This window comes from Xenia sp. Carnegie-2017, unplaced genomic scaffold (genome assembly GCF_021976095.1).
Source record: "Xenia sp. Carnegie-2017 unplaced genomic scaffold, XeniaSp_v1 HiC_scaffold_24, whole genome shotgun sequence".
Lineage (NCBI taxonomy): Eukaryota > Metazoa > Cnidaria > Anthozoa > Malacalcyonacea > Xeniidae > Xenia > Xenia sp. Carnegie-2017.
This window is the reverse complement of record NW_025813487.1, coordinates 8,209,376-8,228,840: the sequence shown is the minus strand read 5'-3', so window position 1 is coordinate 8,228,840 and position 19,465 is coordinate 8,209,376. Positions and strand designations below refer to the sequence as shown.

At 33.6% G+C, this 19,465-nt stretch overlaps 2 protein-coding genes across 2 annotated transcripts; one reads left to right on the top strand and one right to left on the bottom strand.

Moving 5' to 3' along the window:
• Positions 1–531: 531 nt before the first annotated feature.
• On the top strand, positions 532–1,608 carry LOC124450666. Its single transcript, XM_047001306.1, has 2 exons — positions 532–711; positions 1,236–1,608. The coding sequence occupies exons 1-2, from the start codon at positions 693–695 to the stop codon at positions 1,472–1,474; spliced, it is 258 nt and encodes an 85-aa protein (XP_046857262.1). The 5' UTR covers positions 532–692; the 3' UTR covers positions 1,475–1,608.
• Positions 1,609–12,014: 10,406 nt separating this feature from the next.
• On the bottom strand, positions 12,015–19,462 carry LOC124452070 (neurogenic locus notch homolog protein 2-like; the record flags this gene model as incomplete). The annotated part of the gene is made up of 14 exons (XM_047002665.1): positions 12,015–12,159; positions 12,241–12,524; positions 13,743–13,977; positions 14,808–14,918; positions 15,090–15,200; positions 15,487–15,603; positions 15,940–16,044; positions 16,402–16,457; positions 16,527–16,770; positions 16,908–17,387; positions 17,540–17,812; positions 18,411–18,533; positions 18,850–18,960; positions 19,405–19,462. Coding segments are annotated over 14 exons (2,313 nt in total), but the record flags the coding sequence as incomplete, so codon positions are not given.
• Positions 19,463–19,465: the final 3 nt, after the last annotated feature.

Genomic DNA, 19,465 nt, shown 5'->3' with positions numbered 1-19,465 from the left:
TCGTATCGGTCATTCACACTTTTAACAATTGCTACTTGTTCTTGAAATATAGCGTCACCATGCATTTCAAAATCTTAATAATCACTTTGGCGTTCTTCATATCCTTGTCATCTGCAGGTACGTTGCAAAAACTCACATAGCTAACTTTTCCTTCGGTTTACGCTTTAAAAAATCTTTCTTGAAGAAAGATCTCATAACAGAATTAGCTCGATGTTTTTCATGATACGTTTCAAAGATAGTATAGGCAAATGTTGACTTGTTTCGCATGAGTAATTTTGATCTATATGTCTCTGTAAGCATTCCATCTCAAAGGCCACACGCGTAGTTTGTATAGATGGCAAACATGTTAACATCGTATACGAATTGTATTCAGTTGATTATTGGAACGCTTTTCATGTTTTGGATATTTCAGAAGAAATCTTGCTTAAAATAGAAAAAATCCTACCTGACCGAAATGTAAAATTTTCGCAACAAAAAATCACCAGAGTACAATTATTTCCATCTTTTTCACAGGAACGTGGATAACAATTGCCTCAAACATGTGCGTCGGCGCCAAAAACAACCAATAAGCTCAGTTTTCATACACAGGCCCTTCGCGGTTTGTCATTGCTCTGCAGTTACACCATACCACAGGAAAGATTGGATGTGTTGCTTCATCACAAAGCAACTGGGGATGCAGGCCGACAAACCCAATGAACATCATCATTACAGGTAATGGAATCCATCCAACAGAGTTTTATTGTATGAAAGTGTGTGTATAAATTAGCTATCTCAATCGCCCTTCATGTTTTACATGAATGGGCTAAATCTATTCAGTCAAAGTCTTAAAAGTGCACGTGCGAGTACTATTGACTTGTTTTTTAGTTGCAAGCTAATTAAAGTGCTAACAATCCTTCTGCATGTTGAATTGTTTAACAAGACAGCTTGAATAAGTAAAGAATATTTAACTTTGAGGCAAATCTGACTAAAGAAGCTTAGATAGGTCAGTGACAGAGTTTTACAGTTGAATCTTGCGCTTAACAATCTTAGCCGCGTTTATCGAACAAAATTTAAGAGTACCATTAAAAGTAATACGTTTATTTAGTCGTGTCTAACATATTACATATTTGGTAAAGCAAAGATCACCACTATCAGACAACCATGTCCTGAACATTATACACTTGCCAAAAGTTTGAATGAATAAGAAAAATTCGCAAAAAATACGAAAGCATATATATTTCTGTTGTCGTTTTCAGACACAAGAAATAAACGTATATTTCCTGCACCTTCTTTGATTACACCCACCACTGGTAACTGGTATGAACTGCCTGGATACACCGAGAACTCTCCTAGTATCACGTTTGCTGTACCAGGCTATCAATGGTTGTATCATGGTCAGATATTCAGAATCTGGTACGGAGAAGATCTGGCGAATAAATGGGAAGACGACAATCATGGCCAGACTTGTATGAATGTACGCGTTTACGAAAGTTGAGAAAACTTATTTACCTTTTTTGAAACTTAGCTGTTGTAATCAGAATAGAATAGTGTGAAACATAGTCTCTTTAGTTTAACGTTGCAATGTGCAATATTATCGCTTTGGAATTAAAATAAAATGTGCATGAAAAAGCTGATGTGATATCGTTTATATGTCCGCTGACCAGTAGGTATAACCGATATTCCATTATCTTGTAGCTGTATTTCATGGTAAATGTTCCGAACTTATCGAACACTACGGATGCTCCTTAGTTCAATTATCATGACCATACGTAAAATGAAAAGTTTCTAATGAAGTATAGATAAACTGCTCCCATCGAAGAAATTAATACATGCACTTCAGTTGTGTAACTATGATGAGCTTAGGATAAGTACACAAGCAACCAGCTTGCAAGGGGCACTCTGTACTGTGTTATTTATGAAAAAAGTTACGCTTGTGATGCACTTTATATGAAGAAATACAATAACATTACTGAATGCGAGAGTGAAGTGTATGGTTTTAGCGAGGAATTACATAACTAGAGATTTTAGAAAAATAACTTTGTTTTTACGTCTTTTTTGTTTTTCACATATTTTCTACTTTGCTTTTTTATCACTTCATAAAAAGTGGCCGCCATATTATAAAACATGAATCCTTCTCGTAAATTGATAAGAAAAATATGGAAGACGATGATAAAATGATTCGACAAACCTCTACCAGCTTTTTAAATAGGACAACCTGGATCTACTTTTTAGACACAGGACGGCATGACTCCACAAACTACAAGCCATAGCAAACGAATACCAATTTTCAAGATTCTAAACATAGATGAATTATCTGTATTTGGCTACTTCATAAGCTATGTTGCTTCATATATTGCTATAACACGATAGCGAAATACCTTGCAAACGCTTTCTTACGAGGGGAAATACGTCATATTTATCGCTAGTAAGACTAGAATTTGCCTTTAAAATGCAGCCAAAGAGCGTAAAATAGGAGTTCATAAAAAACAAGTAGAAATAGTTTGTCAACAAGCACTTGATAAGCATGAGCCATGTTGGTATAAATCAACAGCATTACGTAAATTCGATACTTTGATATAAAATACATATCATCTCATCATGCTTAAATACTTTTGCTGTATAAGATATATGAAAGAAAGTTATTTAAACAAAGTTCAAACCTGAATCGTTCAAACTTGAAGAAGAAGTTGTAGGTACACAAAAATCTGCTTGGGTTTGCCTTCGACGATTGCTTGTTGTTTGTCCATATTTCGCGGTTACTCTAAAACCTCACATACTGTAGACAACATTCACAATGGTGTCATGCAGCTTCTTAAAATTAAGATGAAAATAAAACAGGATGTTCTTCGTATATGAAGAAAAAATAATTTCAGTAGCGAAGTCTGAGACCATTCCAAACCTAAACCAAAAGCACAGTGTAGATATAAACAGTAGTTCCTCTCCATAGAAAGTTTTTGTATAGCGCATATCTTTTTACGAATGTGATTATAGCACAGTGACAGCCAGTCAACTGCTTTTTTGGCCAGTAGGAGGGCAGAGATGGCTAGCTGCAGCCAGTACTCTAATTAATTATACAGCACCAAGTGGCGCAGTAGAGTAAGACTACTGTATGTTTTCTATACTGGGCAAAAAGGATAAGCAAATAAAAACAATGTCCGAAGCTTTGTTCTGTGTCTTGTCATGGGATTGGCAATATGACTGATTGACTAACGTTACTGCGCCCAATTATGTCATTGATAACTTCACTTTAGTATTATTTTTAGCACTCAGTGGTTTTAGCACTCATACTTGGCAAATATTCGTTTGAAACTTTGAAGACGGAATAACTTGCTGATTTTACAAGTTATAAGTTTGTACTGCAGATATATTTACATTAAATAATTTAAAGCAACAATGAAAATAATTTTACTGTGATTTATTAGTGATGTCACGACTAGTCGTCTAAGTGATGTCAACGAGGGAGTAGACGACTTTGTGTCCACTAATAGCAACCCAAAGACATTAACAGTTACTTCAAAGTATTGTGGCTAAATATTCAGAGCATAATCTTTAAAAATTAAAGTTCAGCAAGTATACTTGACTGTTTGCGCTCCAGGATGACAATGACAATGACCTCAAAGTCACATGTGGAGTTGTCTCAAAGTATTTCACAATATGCATTACTTACAGTACTGACTATAGACAACGGCTTACATTGGAAAGTTGGTATACCAACTTGGAACAAACCCCCCTGAACAGATCACAGCTATTACCGGCACCTTACAAACGACTTATTCACAATACAAGCAAATGATCAACTAAAACATTACACTTCACACTAATTCACATTGACAATATACAATTCACACCCACACGTTACAGCTAAAAACATCACACCTAAATCACACTTCACAACTAAAAGCATTTCACTTAACACTAATTCACAATGACAATACACATTTCCTGTACACACAATACAATGACGTAAGAACAAGATAACAAATACGGCTAACCTGACGTTTACTCCTCATTTGACTCTGAAGATGACTACCGCTAAGGTTGTCGAAACGTCAGTCAACAACAACAAAAAACAGTCCTTCTCAGGACTATACCAACCTGGACGATCTACATTTACATACATGTAACGATACTCCCGGGTTCAAACCATTTACTTTAAAAATATCGTTGTTAATCGTTTGCTTACAAATACGCTTTGTAAAATAATTCGACAAACCTCTATCTGTTTTTTCAATAGGACTACCTGGCTCTACTGCTTAGATACGGGACGGCAAAATACCACAAGCAACATCTGTTTAGCTATAAACCGCTGACAAATATCTTGCTAACGATTTCTCACCAAGGGAAATACAGCTAAATTTCTTTGGAATATGACTAGACTTCGCCTTCAAAATACAACCAGACTGTAAAATAGGAATTCACAATAAACAACTTGATTTATGTATACATAGCTCATGCTCATGACAATCCCATGACCGAGCCATTTCATCGCCATTTTACAAGTTCCATATTTCCAAACTACAGACCATATTATAGTATCAATATGCTTAAATACTTTTGCCATGTAAGATATTTCAAAGAACGTTTTTTTGAAGAAGTTCATGAATCATTCAAACCTGAAGAAGAAGTCATAGGAAGAAGATTTACGATGAAGACCTATTAGAAGAAGAAAACAATTCTGCATTGGCTGATTGGTTGATGTTACAGCACCCACGTTTGTCAACGATGACGTCACTTTAGTAATATTTTATCTCTTAGCCGGTTATTCTGGGGCTGCAAATGCACGAAGACTGGATAGTGGTATCCACTGGATAGTGAACTTTTAAAACTTGCATAAAATGGGTTTATATTTCCTTTGCGATAGTGAATTTTATAATTGCAAAACCAATATTGTATTATATGTATCTTATCTGTTAGTGTTCCAAATATTGGCAAATATTCGTTTCAACAGATGTCACAGCCTTCAAATAGAATTCTTATTTTCATCTATTTTGAAACATTAGGATGTTTATAAATTTGTTTTGATTGAGGAAATTAAGAACAAGGAAGATGAATTTCAGACATGGTCAGGAGATGGGTCAATTAATTCAATGGGTCACAATGCAAAATACGGTGAAATATAAGAAGAATATACAGAAAAATAACTTCCGCTTCCATCTCTTTTTCTATACACTTAATTTTCATGTATCATATTTTTTTACATATTATCTCTATGTTAATATTTCATTTATTAAATCGCACTGAAAATAGCATAAGTTAGCCGAAATATGTTTGCAATAAAAAATTTAAAAAAAGTTGTCATTTACGTAAAATGTATCAATATATGGTGCTTACACAATGTTTAATAATCCATCATAAAAACTAGTCCACTTTTACTTCATTCAGGTATAGTGCATTATTACTGCATACTTTCATGTCAATTGCATTTATTTTGAGTTACTCAGTGCTTGACATGACTCTGCTGTTTATATTATGTCTGATATTGGAAAATTTGTTTTACTTGATTTAGGCCAATTAAGTTGGAAGCAGTGATGATATGGAACTTGAAGGCGACAAAAGATCAATTAATTTCTAGTTCTTGATCACTCATTCCAATTTTTGATCCATACCATCTATAAAATTGTCCATTCCGGTCTTCAGATATGGGCCAACATCCACGACTGTTGAGAAGGTCATGGGTCCGAAATCATGTTCAGTGATGAAATTGATGTGTTCAATACTGATCTCAAAAGTCATCATTCTTATCACTGGTCGCATTTCTTTACAGCAACAATACTCCAATGCACCAAGCAACTCAATGTGGCAACTTTGACAAGTGCACCTAAGAGTTTCATTAACATAAAAAAATACTGTTATTGTTATTGTTAATGCATTAAACAGCTCAAGTTGTAAAAATTAGAAATTTAGTACATTACAAAAACTAGTTACTGCATTATAAGCAATAAGCAAAATTCAGTAAAATAGCAAGGTATTTTATTTTGACATTTGACAGTGACATGTGTTACAATACTAGGCCATGTACCCAATCATAAATACTTATCGCTAATTTAATCTTATTGTTCCGTCATTTCTTTGTTTTGATGTCTGTTGCAGTATTCCTTTCGATTCTGAATTTATTGAAACTGAATTTTCATCCGGGTCTGCATCTTAATACGCTAAACTATGCGATGTTATGTTTTTGTAAAGTGGCGACGAAGCGAAGCTCTATCGCTACGACGCTATCAAAAACGTCCCTTGATGGACGATTATCGACCGTTTTTCTGCTGCTAGCAGACTCGTTTGATGGGATTGCTTCGACGCTTATATTCTCTTCGATGTAGACTTACTTTTGTTTAAAAATTATCGTTTTAAAAGCAAATTAATTCAAGGAGAAAAGTGCGCGCGTTATAATAATAATAGATAGATTTCAGTGGCGTAGCCAGAAAAATTAGTAACTCCCGCCATGTCGCGCCGGAGGCGCAACTATGCTCCACCGGAAAATTTTGAAATCCAGAGCCTTGGAAACAGCATTTCCCGCGACTTCAAGGGCGAATTGGATTAGCACAATAAATAACATAATATACGACCCTTCCTAAAATGCATAGGGAGAGATTGCTCTTAACATTCCAGTTGTTAGTTTACACTTGTTTAGATTGGGGCAGGTAGAAAGGGATGGCTTTATTCTTTAAAATTATGCTTAATGTTCGCAATGAAATACTATGCATTATAAGAACAAATATAAAAACACATAATGTATCTATTATTTATAAAGAAAGGCCAGCCTCCAGGATTTTTCTACAAATTTTTCAACCATCTCCTTATGCAACACCTCTGATTCCTCTTTTTGTTCAATGATATCTTTGTGAAAAGATATTCTACACAAAGAGCTTGAATTATCGTTTAAGGATATTTTGATTTACACGAAGGCATGTTATACGTACAGATCATTTCTTTTGGTGATTTCTCTGGTAATCGTTTACATTCATTCAAAGAAGAATGACATGGTTACCTATCATCAATGTTTATTTCGAGGAATCATGTCCTTAAGGCTGCGTTTAAACTATATCGGATTCGCTCATCACGACATCTTCATTTGCTTGAAAGGGTTTACTGTTCGGTGTAAAAGCTTTTTAAGCTGATAGATTTAGTCTATTTGATTGTGTTTCTGACGTTGAACAATTTTACTGCCTTTTAATAAAAAGAATATTCAATCTGAATCTGCTACGTTAGAAATCCGGTATAGTGTAAACGGGGCCTAAGTCTATAGTTGATATCGAAAATTAAAGTGTCAGTGTGATGACATACCGCACGCAAAGTTAGAAATACAGATACTGAGATATAAGTACAATCAAGCCAAGACAGTGACTGGCAAAGATAGCAAGAAATATTTGTTCATTCTTTTTAACACCAAGAGAGTGCAAAGTATGACAGCTTTACGTGAATACAAATGTGTGTAAACAAAACTGTTGCTTTTGGAAATCTGATGACCTTCCTCCAGGGAATAATCGAACAATGTGGCTGGCCCACGACAGCTGGTGCCCACAATAGCATTAACAAAATTTCTTTTGTATTTGAACACCAACATGGCGGCCATGACGTAACTTGAAACACACTTATATTCCCCACGGAGGCGTTGAAGCAATGTTAATGAATGTCATGCTTGAAATTTGAAATGTACAGTAGCCGTAAATAGTAAATATTATTGTTTCAACGGTTTGAACCCAGGAGTAACGTTACATGTATGTAAATGTGTCGTCCGGATTAGTAAAGTCCTGAGAAGGACTGTTGAAGTTGATGTTTACTGACGATTCGACAGCTTAAACGGTAGTCATCTTTACAGTCACGGTGTTAGAAGGCATTAGCCTTGACAATCCATATCTACAAATACATTATAATTATTATTTCATTTGCATAAAGGCCTCCTGGTGGATCAGTTATTGCTGAATCATGCAAATTTCAAATATCGGCTTATTTCAAACAGGTTTATTTAGGTTCCCGTTTTCATATTTAATAAAAACAGGCAACAATGTACCTCGCGTTATTGGCAAAATTGAAATGATATTAGCTTTGTTTGTCACTTGTCGCTCAACAATAAGACAACTACAATAATAAATAACCTAAGGTGTGTGGTCACCATTGAGTTCTATAATAACTTGAGTGGCTAAGCGGACTGGGACCTGACCCAAAAAAAATGGCGGCTAATGGACCTTTTTCCTCTGAAATAATCGCTTTGCAGAAAAATTATATTCTCGACCTCCCCCTGATATCTATAGCCAATTATACAGCATTTTTCAAAAACAAACACGATATCTTTCTTTGGCATTTCTTTTAAAATGCAAACGCTTCAATCATTCAATTGTTGAATATCGTAATGTCCACAAAAAGAAAAAATTCGCTCTCATAGGTGAGATGTTTGTTTTCTTTGTTCATCAAAAATTGAAAAGCAATTGAACTTGAAGCCTGAGTGATAAAATCCGACTGATGTTTTCCTTTTTTTTTGCTTTTAAATATCAACATACTTTTTCACTTATTTTTTAATGTGTGAAACGGTAAATCTGTTTGCAAAATAGTTTCCCTAACGCGAAAAAGATTCTGCTCTTTACTCAGTGGGCGGATACTATGAAGAAACGATCATCCCAAAGAGCACCCATAATGTAGAGCAGGGTGTATTCTGATCAATTTGCTGAAAACATGAAGAGGTGATCGGATAGCAAAATGTTTCTGGAATATGCTGCAGTAGCAGTACCAACACTATTTTATAGATCACTATCTGAAGACAATTGATCACTATCTGAAGATGCTATTGACCAGACAGTGTCTAACTGCAAACATCCAACCGGCACATCTTCATTCATATGTGGCCAACAAATACCTCCGTTCGTTAAAAAAGGCATTCGTCGTAGAAGCCGACAACTGGCAGTCACAGTAGACTCGCTTTTACGAAATTTATGTGTTTACAGTGATTTTCATCGTAAAATTGCTTGCCAAATATGCGAAAAACACATATACTTTTTCCTCACTCTTTCTCAAGGGGGGAGAGAGAAATTGTGAGATTTTCGGAAAAGCAGTCAATTTCGTTAAATCTCAGCAGTAATGGAACAAATCCTCTATTTTCTTGGCGTCAGCCGCTTCAGTTGTTATAGAACTCAATGGCGTTTACTTTACATACTTACGACAAACATATTTCTCATGAGGGGCGGATCTAAAGTAAGTCAAAATAATTTACGGCAGTACCTTAATACCTATAAGTACCTTAATAGAGGCATATTAATTGGTGAAATTATATTGTTTAGAAATTCAAAAACAAAAGTGCTTTTCCGAAAGAAAAGCGAGCAGCTATATAATATATTTTGGAGAGATAGGCTTCTGCATCTTACATTCATAACTTTTGAGAGAAGACAATGTTCTTATTTGTAGTTTCAAATGAACGACTGAAAATTTTTTTGAAAGCAAACCTGTTTTAGGGATACTTTATGCCACCTTCAAGAGTTGTCCCACAATCTAAGCGTTCTATTGTGAGGGATGCTGTATCGAGATTCAAGATACTATGGGACTGCATTTATTTTACTTTGGAAGCATTTTGGCAATAACATGATAATTACAATGTCGTGGCTTTGATCTTCCGACTTAAATATTTTCTGTTCACCTCATAGATACTGAACTCTGCGTAAACTGCCACAATGGTCACCGTGTAAATGCAAACAAATACCAACGATTGTGTTTCAAATGCGTCTATTAAGATTAGTCGTTTCAATGTGCATTGAAACACCATTTGCAGCCTTTATTTATATACTATACATGCTGCAAGGTAAAATTACAAAGTTTCCTTTTTCCACGATTAGAAAGGTTTCTTTGAATGTATAATTTATATATAGATGCATTCTTGTATTTGTTTTGTATGCAATCACTAATAAAGACAAAACTATCAATATTGTTTTTAGGTCTTTGTGTTTTCAGTTGGCTTTTGTTACAACTTAAAGGCATTTTATGGATTTGACGTTAAAACTTACATTTGTTTGCACTATTTTCTAAGCTATAGTATATTTAATACAATACATCTACGAAAGCATCTTTAAATCTTTCAACGAACAACTATCTTAATGTTGCCAAATTCTAGCTACGTAAACAAAAAATTATCATCGAGTCAGGGTTTTTTTTTAACTGTTTAAAGGCATTTGTTAAACGTACAGATAACGTATTTTAGAGTATAATTTGATGGTAATTATTATACATTCATTTGAAGAAAGATGCAGAGGTTATTGCTGCTGCTTTTTCACAACATTCTATGGCTTTACTACAACTTAAAGTTATTTTAATGCTTCATTACAACTAACGTTACAAATACAACTATAGTTTGTGTGATTATTTTCTATGCTTTACAATATCAACTACAAAATCCAGAAAAAAGTTTCTGCAATCGTCAACTATTCATGGAGCAGCTATGTAAGTTTGCAATTTCTGTGTATTTTATAATTTATACTCTCACAAACAACGTGTAAACAGGAGATCTCATCATTTCTTTTGGATGTTAATTCTCTGGTAATTTTTTGATTTATTCGAACTAAGATGCGGCGATTTTTGCCAGTGTTTATTCCAAGCAGTTATGTGTAACAGCTTAGTTGATATGGTAGTTATAGTGGCCGTATTGTAGTAAGCACAAGCAAAAAATATAAATCCTCCTTTGTATCATCGAAGATTTTTTTTCTGTAATTGCATGTGACACAATTTATCAATTTGACATATTCTGAAGTTAGACCAAGGTGATTTCGGCCTTATTACCAGAGCATTTTATAATTCGGCCGCTTAACAAAGTATTTGCATATGCTATAAATTATCAATCTGTTGACAAGATCAGTAGATAAAATTCAATTTAAATTTTCACGATTTTTCACGAATTTTCACGCTTTTTAAGAGAGACGGTTAACGGCAATGAAATGCTTCAACATAACATGTACTGTGTATTTTAATGAAAACAAAGCCCCAAAAGCCAAAGTTATGTTCACTCCCTGATTCAAAAAACGCTAATAGGAATAGCAATTGCTGATTGACAGTTATTGCACCCACACATTTCATTGATGAGATCACTTTAATAACATTTCTAGTCTCCCAGCGGATTAACTTGCTCTGAACATGTCATTTTACTACATCTTCACTAAACCCAAAAGTTTTTTAATGCTCTACGAAATATAATATGATTTAACAATTTTTCAACCTCATTTCTTTGTTCTAGGAATATATTTTATCACAAGCTGATTGCATGAGCAACTCAGAGCGAGATGACTAATCAAGACAAAATTTTGTGCATTATTGGTTTCAACAAAACTTGGACTGCAGAAAAAGAAACAGTGCTAGATTTACATCATAGGCAAACTTGCTTCAGTTTTAATGCAATAATAATCAACAATTTTATTCAAAATTATCATAAATGAACTATTTATTATAAGGCAAGCGTCACTTCCGGCAAAATGGTGCTCTTTGATTGGTGCAGAAACATGTTTTGCCGATCAACTATTTCCCCGTAATGGACCACGGTCCAAAACGCGTAATTTTACAGTCAAATGTAAACAAACTTCGTAAGGCAAACAGCTAAGCCCAAGAAAATGAAACAAAAATGTTTCACGAATGTGAGTCGAAGGATAGACACTTGAAAAACAGTTCAACTATCCAGACTATAGAGTTTGAAACGATTTCTTTTTTTACTGACAAAAACTAGAAGAGTGAAAAACAACCCGTACAGAACAGCAAAGATGAGAAAGAAAGAAAGCTTCGTGTCATGTTAAACAATGCCATATAATAAACCTTTTAATAACCTCGCTATCTCAGTCTTTACTGAGATATATCGGACCGAGGTCTTCTATGATGAACTAAAACGAACTTTAAAATGCAACTGCAGAATGCAGATAAAGTCTAACAAAATATTTCAGTAACAAAGTGTTGCAATTCAGTAGCTCTTATTGCTATATGTATGCAGATAATTGGTGATGTGCCGATTATACTGAAAAGCTGAAGATCAGTGAAATCACTGAGATCAGTGGCATGAAAGATTAAAGATATACACATTTTTTTTTCTGCAAATTTTTATTGAACAATATGCTAAGTAAGTATCTAAACAAATTCTTTCTATAAGCAACTTCGGCTATCGCTTTTTTCCTAAGAGCAAAACTTTCCTTTCGATTAATTGAGGAGATGCTAAAGAGCTTCAAGCTAAAAAAAGAAAGATTGTCAAAATATTTATTTTCATTTAAAAATGATTATAAAAATGAAAGACGCTTTTGTCATTCTTACCAGTCCACATTTCACAGCATTTGAAAACAGCAATGTCGTGAAGCCAACTGCCACGACAATCTCTTTTGAACCCAGTGATGTAGAATTTCTTTCCATTACATGTCACCCAACCTTTCTTGCTTAATTTGTATTTGACATATTGATAATGACAAGAACCATATTTGTTGGGAGGATTCACAGGTTTGCAACATTTTCCTGCCTCGATGTTGCGTAATCGGTTACCACGAGAACGATAGAGACCATTTAGAAAATAGCCTCTTGGGCAAACACTCCATTTGCCTTTTCTAAAATACAATATTTCTAGAAATGAGTGGATAGCCTTGTTTATTGAGCATTGATGGCACACAGAAATTTTGTTGCTATTTTAAATAGCATTAGCAACCCATGACTATAGCTGTATCCTATTTTCTGAGACCATAAGTCTAAAATGTACAAATGTAATATTCTGTGAAAAAGATCCCCCCGAAAATTTGCGCTTATGCATTATGAGTAGAATTATTTGCATTGCTAAGTGCAATTAAATTCATTGCATAAAGAAATGACATATAAAAATGGAAAAGATGACTTTGTCTTAATATTGTCTGACTATGGGAGCTGTGAGTGTGTCTGGCAATATATAAATATCTAAATATTATTCTTCCCTAAAATTTCCCCTTTCTTTTTTTATTAGTTTTTTTCTCTTTGAGAATTCTAGCTTTTTGAAGACGTCGCATTATTTTTAAAAAGCTGTTAGAGTTGCTAATTTTAGTTGAGCGAACAATAATAACGAGGAAACTTCACAAAAACAAAGTCTTACTATCTTACTCCCAATAGCCTACTTATATAGATCAGTGCTCAAAATTGATTAGAAGAACAATATTGCACAAAACGCAATAGATATGACTAATAAAAACCCATGCAACCATTAGGTATACGCACTTATTAGCTAATTGAATCGTTAAAACAATTCACGACTCGGCGATGCACGTAAAATTTCTATTTTTTTGCGATTTGTACTTCTGACAGACATTCAGTTCTTGAGGTGGGAGGTCAGGGCGTAGAATTTGTAAAATATTTCACAAATTACTTCTGGCTGTGCTAACTTTGAGAATTCAATGGCAAACCCCCAAAACTGTAGCTATAAACTATTTTACCCAGCTGTTCTCATGGATTGTTTCTCTAAAAAATAGGATAGATGTTAGCTATAATTTACAACATCCAAAACATAAAATAAAAGTAAAGATTGGAGATGATTAGATTTATGTATGAATTGCATAGCCCGTGGTATTGTTCATTTTCAAACATCATTTTTTCTAAATTTCAGTAGCTACATTCATTTGTTTTCCACAACTCTGTAAATTTCTGCCATATTTTCAAAAAAAAAGACGAGAGATTTCCAGCCCGCCGAGATTTCTATCACTGCTTGGTTCATTTTCACCATAACATCATTAGCATATACGTGCTTCATAATCTAACATATAATAACTAGCTAAATTTTTTTTCTGGGAAAGTTAGCTACTAACCTGTTGAAAGAATTCCACCAGTTACCATTTACGCATATACTTTTTTGTGCAGTATATTTTGGATGAGATGTGCAGCATTTTGCATGCTCTAGACGGGAAATTCTATCAAATCTTCTGGTATATCTGCTGCGATATAAGCCAGTGATAAAATTATTTTTGGTACGACATTTTGACCATCCCTTTTTGTTAAAAGATTTCGTCCAATCTGCATTAGTGCAGACAGGTAAAGCACTGACTGAAATGAAAAAGATAATTTATTTCTCTTAGAAAATCAACAGTCCTAGTATACAGCATTTTTTATTATTATTATTACAGTATTGCAGTACACTTACAACAAGGTGATTTTCAGGCAGGTCTTACGATATGATTATTTAAGTTGAAAATAAACTTCCATTATTAACAGTGAAAGTATGATTACACAGTGAAGTTAAAAAGTTATGTCATATACTATTAAAAATAAGATAAAAATCATTAAAAAAATGGTGAAATATTTCTATATCTCAGCTAGGACAGCAACGTAAAACTTTTAAAAGAAATCAAAGTGTTTGATAGCCTTTGATCAAAATTAACTCCAACTGGGAACAAACATTGCTTTCATTTCAATTCTGTTTCTATTTTTCCTTCCTCATTACATGAAAGACGTAGCAAACAACGTAATCATCTTTAAGAGAGTCAAAATGGGTTTTGGGTTGAGGAAGGCAAATGTAACTATCCCCAAATAGGCTTGAATTCAAAGAGGGGGATTCAAAGTTAATAATCATTTTATGTTTTCATTAATTTATTGCTTAGAATTTTCTCTATATGCAACCTCTAATACTAGTAACGACGAAATAAAAAAAACTGTCGCAGCTACAAACGGTGCGTGCTCTTTGAAAGAAAAATGTTATGCGCTCTGTTTTATTTGACAAAAAGCAGTCGTTCAACGAAAGAGTTTCGCTTATGTTAATGCATTTTGTTATTAAAATTTCAAAATCTAAATTCGTTCCCAGTTAGGAAACATAATAACGGCAAAAAATAAAACAAGGGAAGGTGAGACAGATGGAAAAATTTACAAAACACGCTTACCCTCACAATTCTTTCCAGTAAAATCAGATGTACATTTACATTGATGAGAAGATCCAACATTTGTACAAGTACCACCATTCTTACATGGATTTTTAGTACAAGCATCAATATCTAAATAGAAAAACCGTGTGTATATTAAACCATGTTTAAACAAACTCCATTAACGTCGTGTGATAAAATGTATTGTGCGTGAGCCCATGACTCCGCAGAAATTAATCCGACCTGGTTACAAAAGGAAAAATACAAAGTAAAGGAGATATGAAATTGTACAAATACACTCACATTGGCAAGTCTTTCCTCTGAAACCAAATTTACATTCACATTGATAAGAAGATCCATTCGTTTTACAAACACCGTCATTTTTACATGGTTGTTTTGCACATGGATTCATAACTACGTAAAAAATATTTATACAAAACTTGGCAGCGAAATGCTTTAAAAAACTGTCGTTTTTATCATAACTGTTAGTCGTGTCATGTGATCCTTTTTTAATATCATAATCCGTGTTCAAAATATTTTAATGAAATACTATATGTGCTAATTCCAGTGACTTTAAAACCAAGTTCCATTTTTTATAATTATTATATAATAATAAATAGATCCTCATTTGACTAATTTATACGCAGACAAAGTGTTTTTGAACAAATCACTAAAAAAAAAATTCAAGTTTTAAGCAAACCTTCGCACGTTTTGCCTTCAAAACCATAATCACATTCGCACGAAAATGTACTTCCGTTGTTTGTACAAATACCGTTATTTTTACAAGGACGCGAGTCACACGGTGTTGGTACTGGAACTGCAAAGCAAAATTATTACATTAGGGAAAAAGTATTTTTCTTACATTTAATTAAAACATGCGTAAACTTAGCAATTGTCTGCAATGACGTTTTTAATCGTGAACACAATTTACAAACAGAGTAATCGAAACTGTTTCCATATTAAGCAGCAAAAGACTGCAACCCGAGTTTCTAATTGATCATGCTTACTTAGAGGAAAAACAACTTATTTTGTAATTTGATAATTTTATATTTTTGACTTTGAATAAAGTAAATTCATGAATATTAGTGATGACCAATATTTCATTTTTGAAAGTCATCTTTACAAAGATGACAAACCTTCATGAATAACAAACCTTCACATGTTTTTCCTTTATATTCTTTGGTACAAGTACAAATGAAACTATTCCCATTCTCGCTACAAGCACCGTCATTTTTACAAGGGAAAGACTCACAAGGACCTATAAAGGTATATAAATATTTCATAGCGTTATTTAGAAAGGTTTCGCACAAGCATTTAGTAAGAAAAAGAGATGAGATGTGTTTAACAAACTTTATCCACATGTAAAAGCTAAATAGTCCAACTACAATATCCACATGTAAAAGCTAAATAGTCCAACTACAATATCCACATGTAAAAGCTAAATAGTCCAACAGCTCATTGTTATACTTTGTTATACATTGTTATACTTTGAAAAACATATACAATAACTGAATTATTTACATCAAATTTTACAACAAATGTATACCTTTAGACAATGCATTTTGCGTTGCAATGCTTAAAATTTTAAGTTTTAAAAAGCTAATGTTATTCTTACCATTAGTGGAGCATTTTCGATCTTTGACACAAGCCATAGCTCCCATATTACACGTACTGAAGAAAAAATGAAAATAGGTATAATACAGTGATGTAACATTCTTATCAAAATAAAAAAATATCTACCATGTTTTACATCGTCCAACTTTGACATTTTCGCCAGCTTTATAATACTTTCCTTCAAAGAAACATGGGCATTTCTTCACAGGAACACAATGATTCTTGTCATCCAAGTAAGATCCTTTGGGACAATAACAACCGGGAATGCAGGTTTCACTGCAGTTTAGACCACGTGATATATCACGACATGTTTTTGCACAAGCAGATCCACATTCTGTGAAAATTTCTTCTTTGTTGCTGCATGTTTGTTCTGCATTGAAAAAACAACACATATTTATTTATGATTTATGACTGATCGATTGATTTTTAAAAAGCTAAATTGGTGCTTTGTATCACAATAAGAAAAATAAAGAAGAAAAAAATGTAAGTTTATTGAGTTATCCTTACCACATTCTTTGAGTTTTGGATACAAATAAGTTCCATTGAATCTCCAGTCAAGAACACCACCATATTCAACACAAAGTTTACTGTAAGCAGCAAAAGCGTTACAAACACATTTCATTGGATCGATGCAACGACATGCGTCATATTTGCAATTACTGATCAAAGTTTCCGCGCTACTAAATCGATTACATGCACGGTAGAACGGAGAGCTAATATCGCTCATCAAGTGACATTTATTCATCGCTGCTTTCTTTTTGGAATCAGGAATACACACTGCTGGTGGTGGAGCACATCTTTTACTGTAGTGAATGTCGTCATTTTTATCACCATTGTTGTTGCCACATAGAGATGTGTTGCATAACTTTCCCTTGTATTTACCAGAAACTGTGACCTTTACATTCATCCAAAAGTTCCAACTCACTGATACTCCGATGTGAGTTTTAACAATCAGCGAACTCCTACTGGGATTGGTGATTTCGAATCCTTAAATAAAGACATTAATATTTAAAGCATTAAAAAATAAACCAATGTTTTTTATCCATTCCGTTCTACTCAGAAGCTCCATCATGAGCATTAATTCACTCAGCGTCAAGACGTATGAACAAATACGAATAAAATAACGTTAAAACTCATACCGGGACGGATTATTGGGAACTTTGACAGCCTAACCCTATTTACAACTGCTGTACCACGCTGACGTGTCATCAAAATTGAGTTTCCAGCTATAATGATGCTGACATATTTTGTACAGGTCGCACTCTTTCCACAAATAACGTTTTTAGTACGGACTTCAAAAAGTTTGTCTTTGCTACAGTCTTTTGCAAACACGTATTCACAGTCTCCCATGAAATCGAATCTTTTGCCATCAAATGAGGTGTAATGAGGATCACCAGAAGCATAACATGACGCTAAGTAAAGGGAAAAAGATCATCTGTTTGTTAAAAAAATAAAAACTCTGATCTCTTCTAAAAGTAAAAATAAATTTGTATGATGGAAAAATTGTGGGTGGAATGAGTAGTGTTTTATTCCGATTAAATTTCATTCAAATGACAAAATTCGCATGTTTCCACATATTGGAGCCTGGCTTTAATTTGTCAAAACTACCCTGTGTATCTATAGTTGTTTCATCGTGCTTAATTATATCTAACTCCGTAAAATTTTTAAATTCGTATTGATTGATTGATTGAGTTGATTAGTTCAGCTAAGATCCGTTTGCACAGTCTAATGCAAAGACGACCAACGACTTATCTTCGCACACATATTAATGTGTTTATTTTATAAATTTCAGCAGCATCAACAAATAACAAAAATAGACAATAGAGCAAAACAAAATTGACTTATTACATCAATGGAACGATCCAAATGATAACTTTAGATCCAATGAAATGAGTGCTGCTTAGATCTGATTCATGGAAACCAATGTTAAGAAAATAATTTGAACTAACAGATTCATTTGAAGCTATTAAAATCAGGTAAGAAGGAAATCAATTTTTTCTTTATACTTACTTTCAGAATGTTCACAGTTGTTACCGCCAAACTTAGGCTTGCACTTACACGTGTAACTGTTGCCAAATACGTTGCATTGTCCACCATTTTTGCATGGATTTGGCTTGCAAGGACTTGGAAGCTCTTAAAAAAGCATAATAATATACTTCAGAATTTTTAATCACTAGTAAAAATAATAGTAATATAGAACTAAAGTTCTGAAGAATTTTTTTTCGTTTAAATAAAGTAAACCTACTAGCTTAAAAAACATTCATAATTATTGTACTAAAGTCGTTGCTTTCATTTCCACATAATACTATGGTTTCATTTTAAGCTATATGAGCTGTGCATCGCATGTTTGCATTTTGTTTTCAATATTTATTGACTTGTGGTCAGAACTCTTGAGATAAAGCAACTTTCATTTAAAGTCTCATAACACGTCATGACTTCAAATATTTACCCTTTTCACAGTGAAATCCAACAAAGTTAGGAGGACAGTTACATTTGTATGAATTGCCCTCAAAAAGACATTGGGCACCATTTTTGCAAGGGGAATGATCACAAACTCCAACTAAAAATGAAAAATATATTTTAGAAGAGAAAGGCAAATCAGTTGATTCGTTAAATCCCGAGCATGATGGTGGTCTTAATTTTCCTAAATATCATGAACAGCAGTAGTGGAAAAGTCTATCAAAGTATTGTTGAATTTTTTTCAAAAATAAAACTGACTTTTTAGAAAAATTTAGAATTCGAACCACATACTTTCATGGAAAAAGTTAATCATTAATATACTTCAGCATAAGTATGCTGTTAACAATCCACAATATTTTACACTGACGTTTCGTGATCACCTCAAAAACTTTAGCACTTTGAAATCTTTACAAGATCAAGCAAATACAAAACTAACATAACACTTAATGTTTGATTACGTAGTCATGGCAGTATAAGATCTCTCATACACAAGTCAGAGCATTTCTGTTATATATTATAAAAAAGAAGTCATAAATGTGCAAACCTTCACAGGTTTTGCCTTTAAAACCATCAGCACATTCACACGAGAATGTATATCCTTTTTC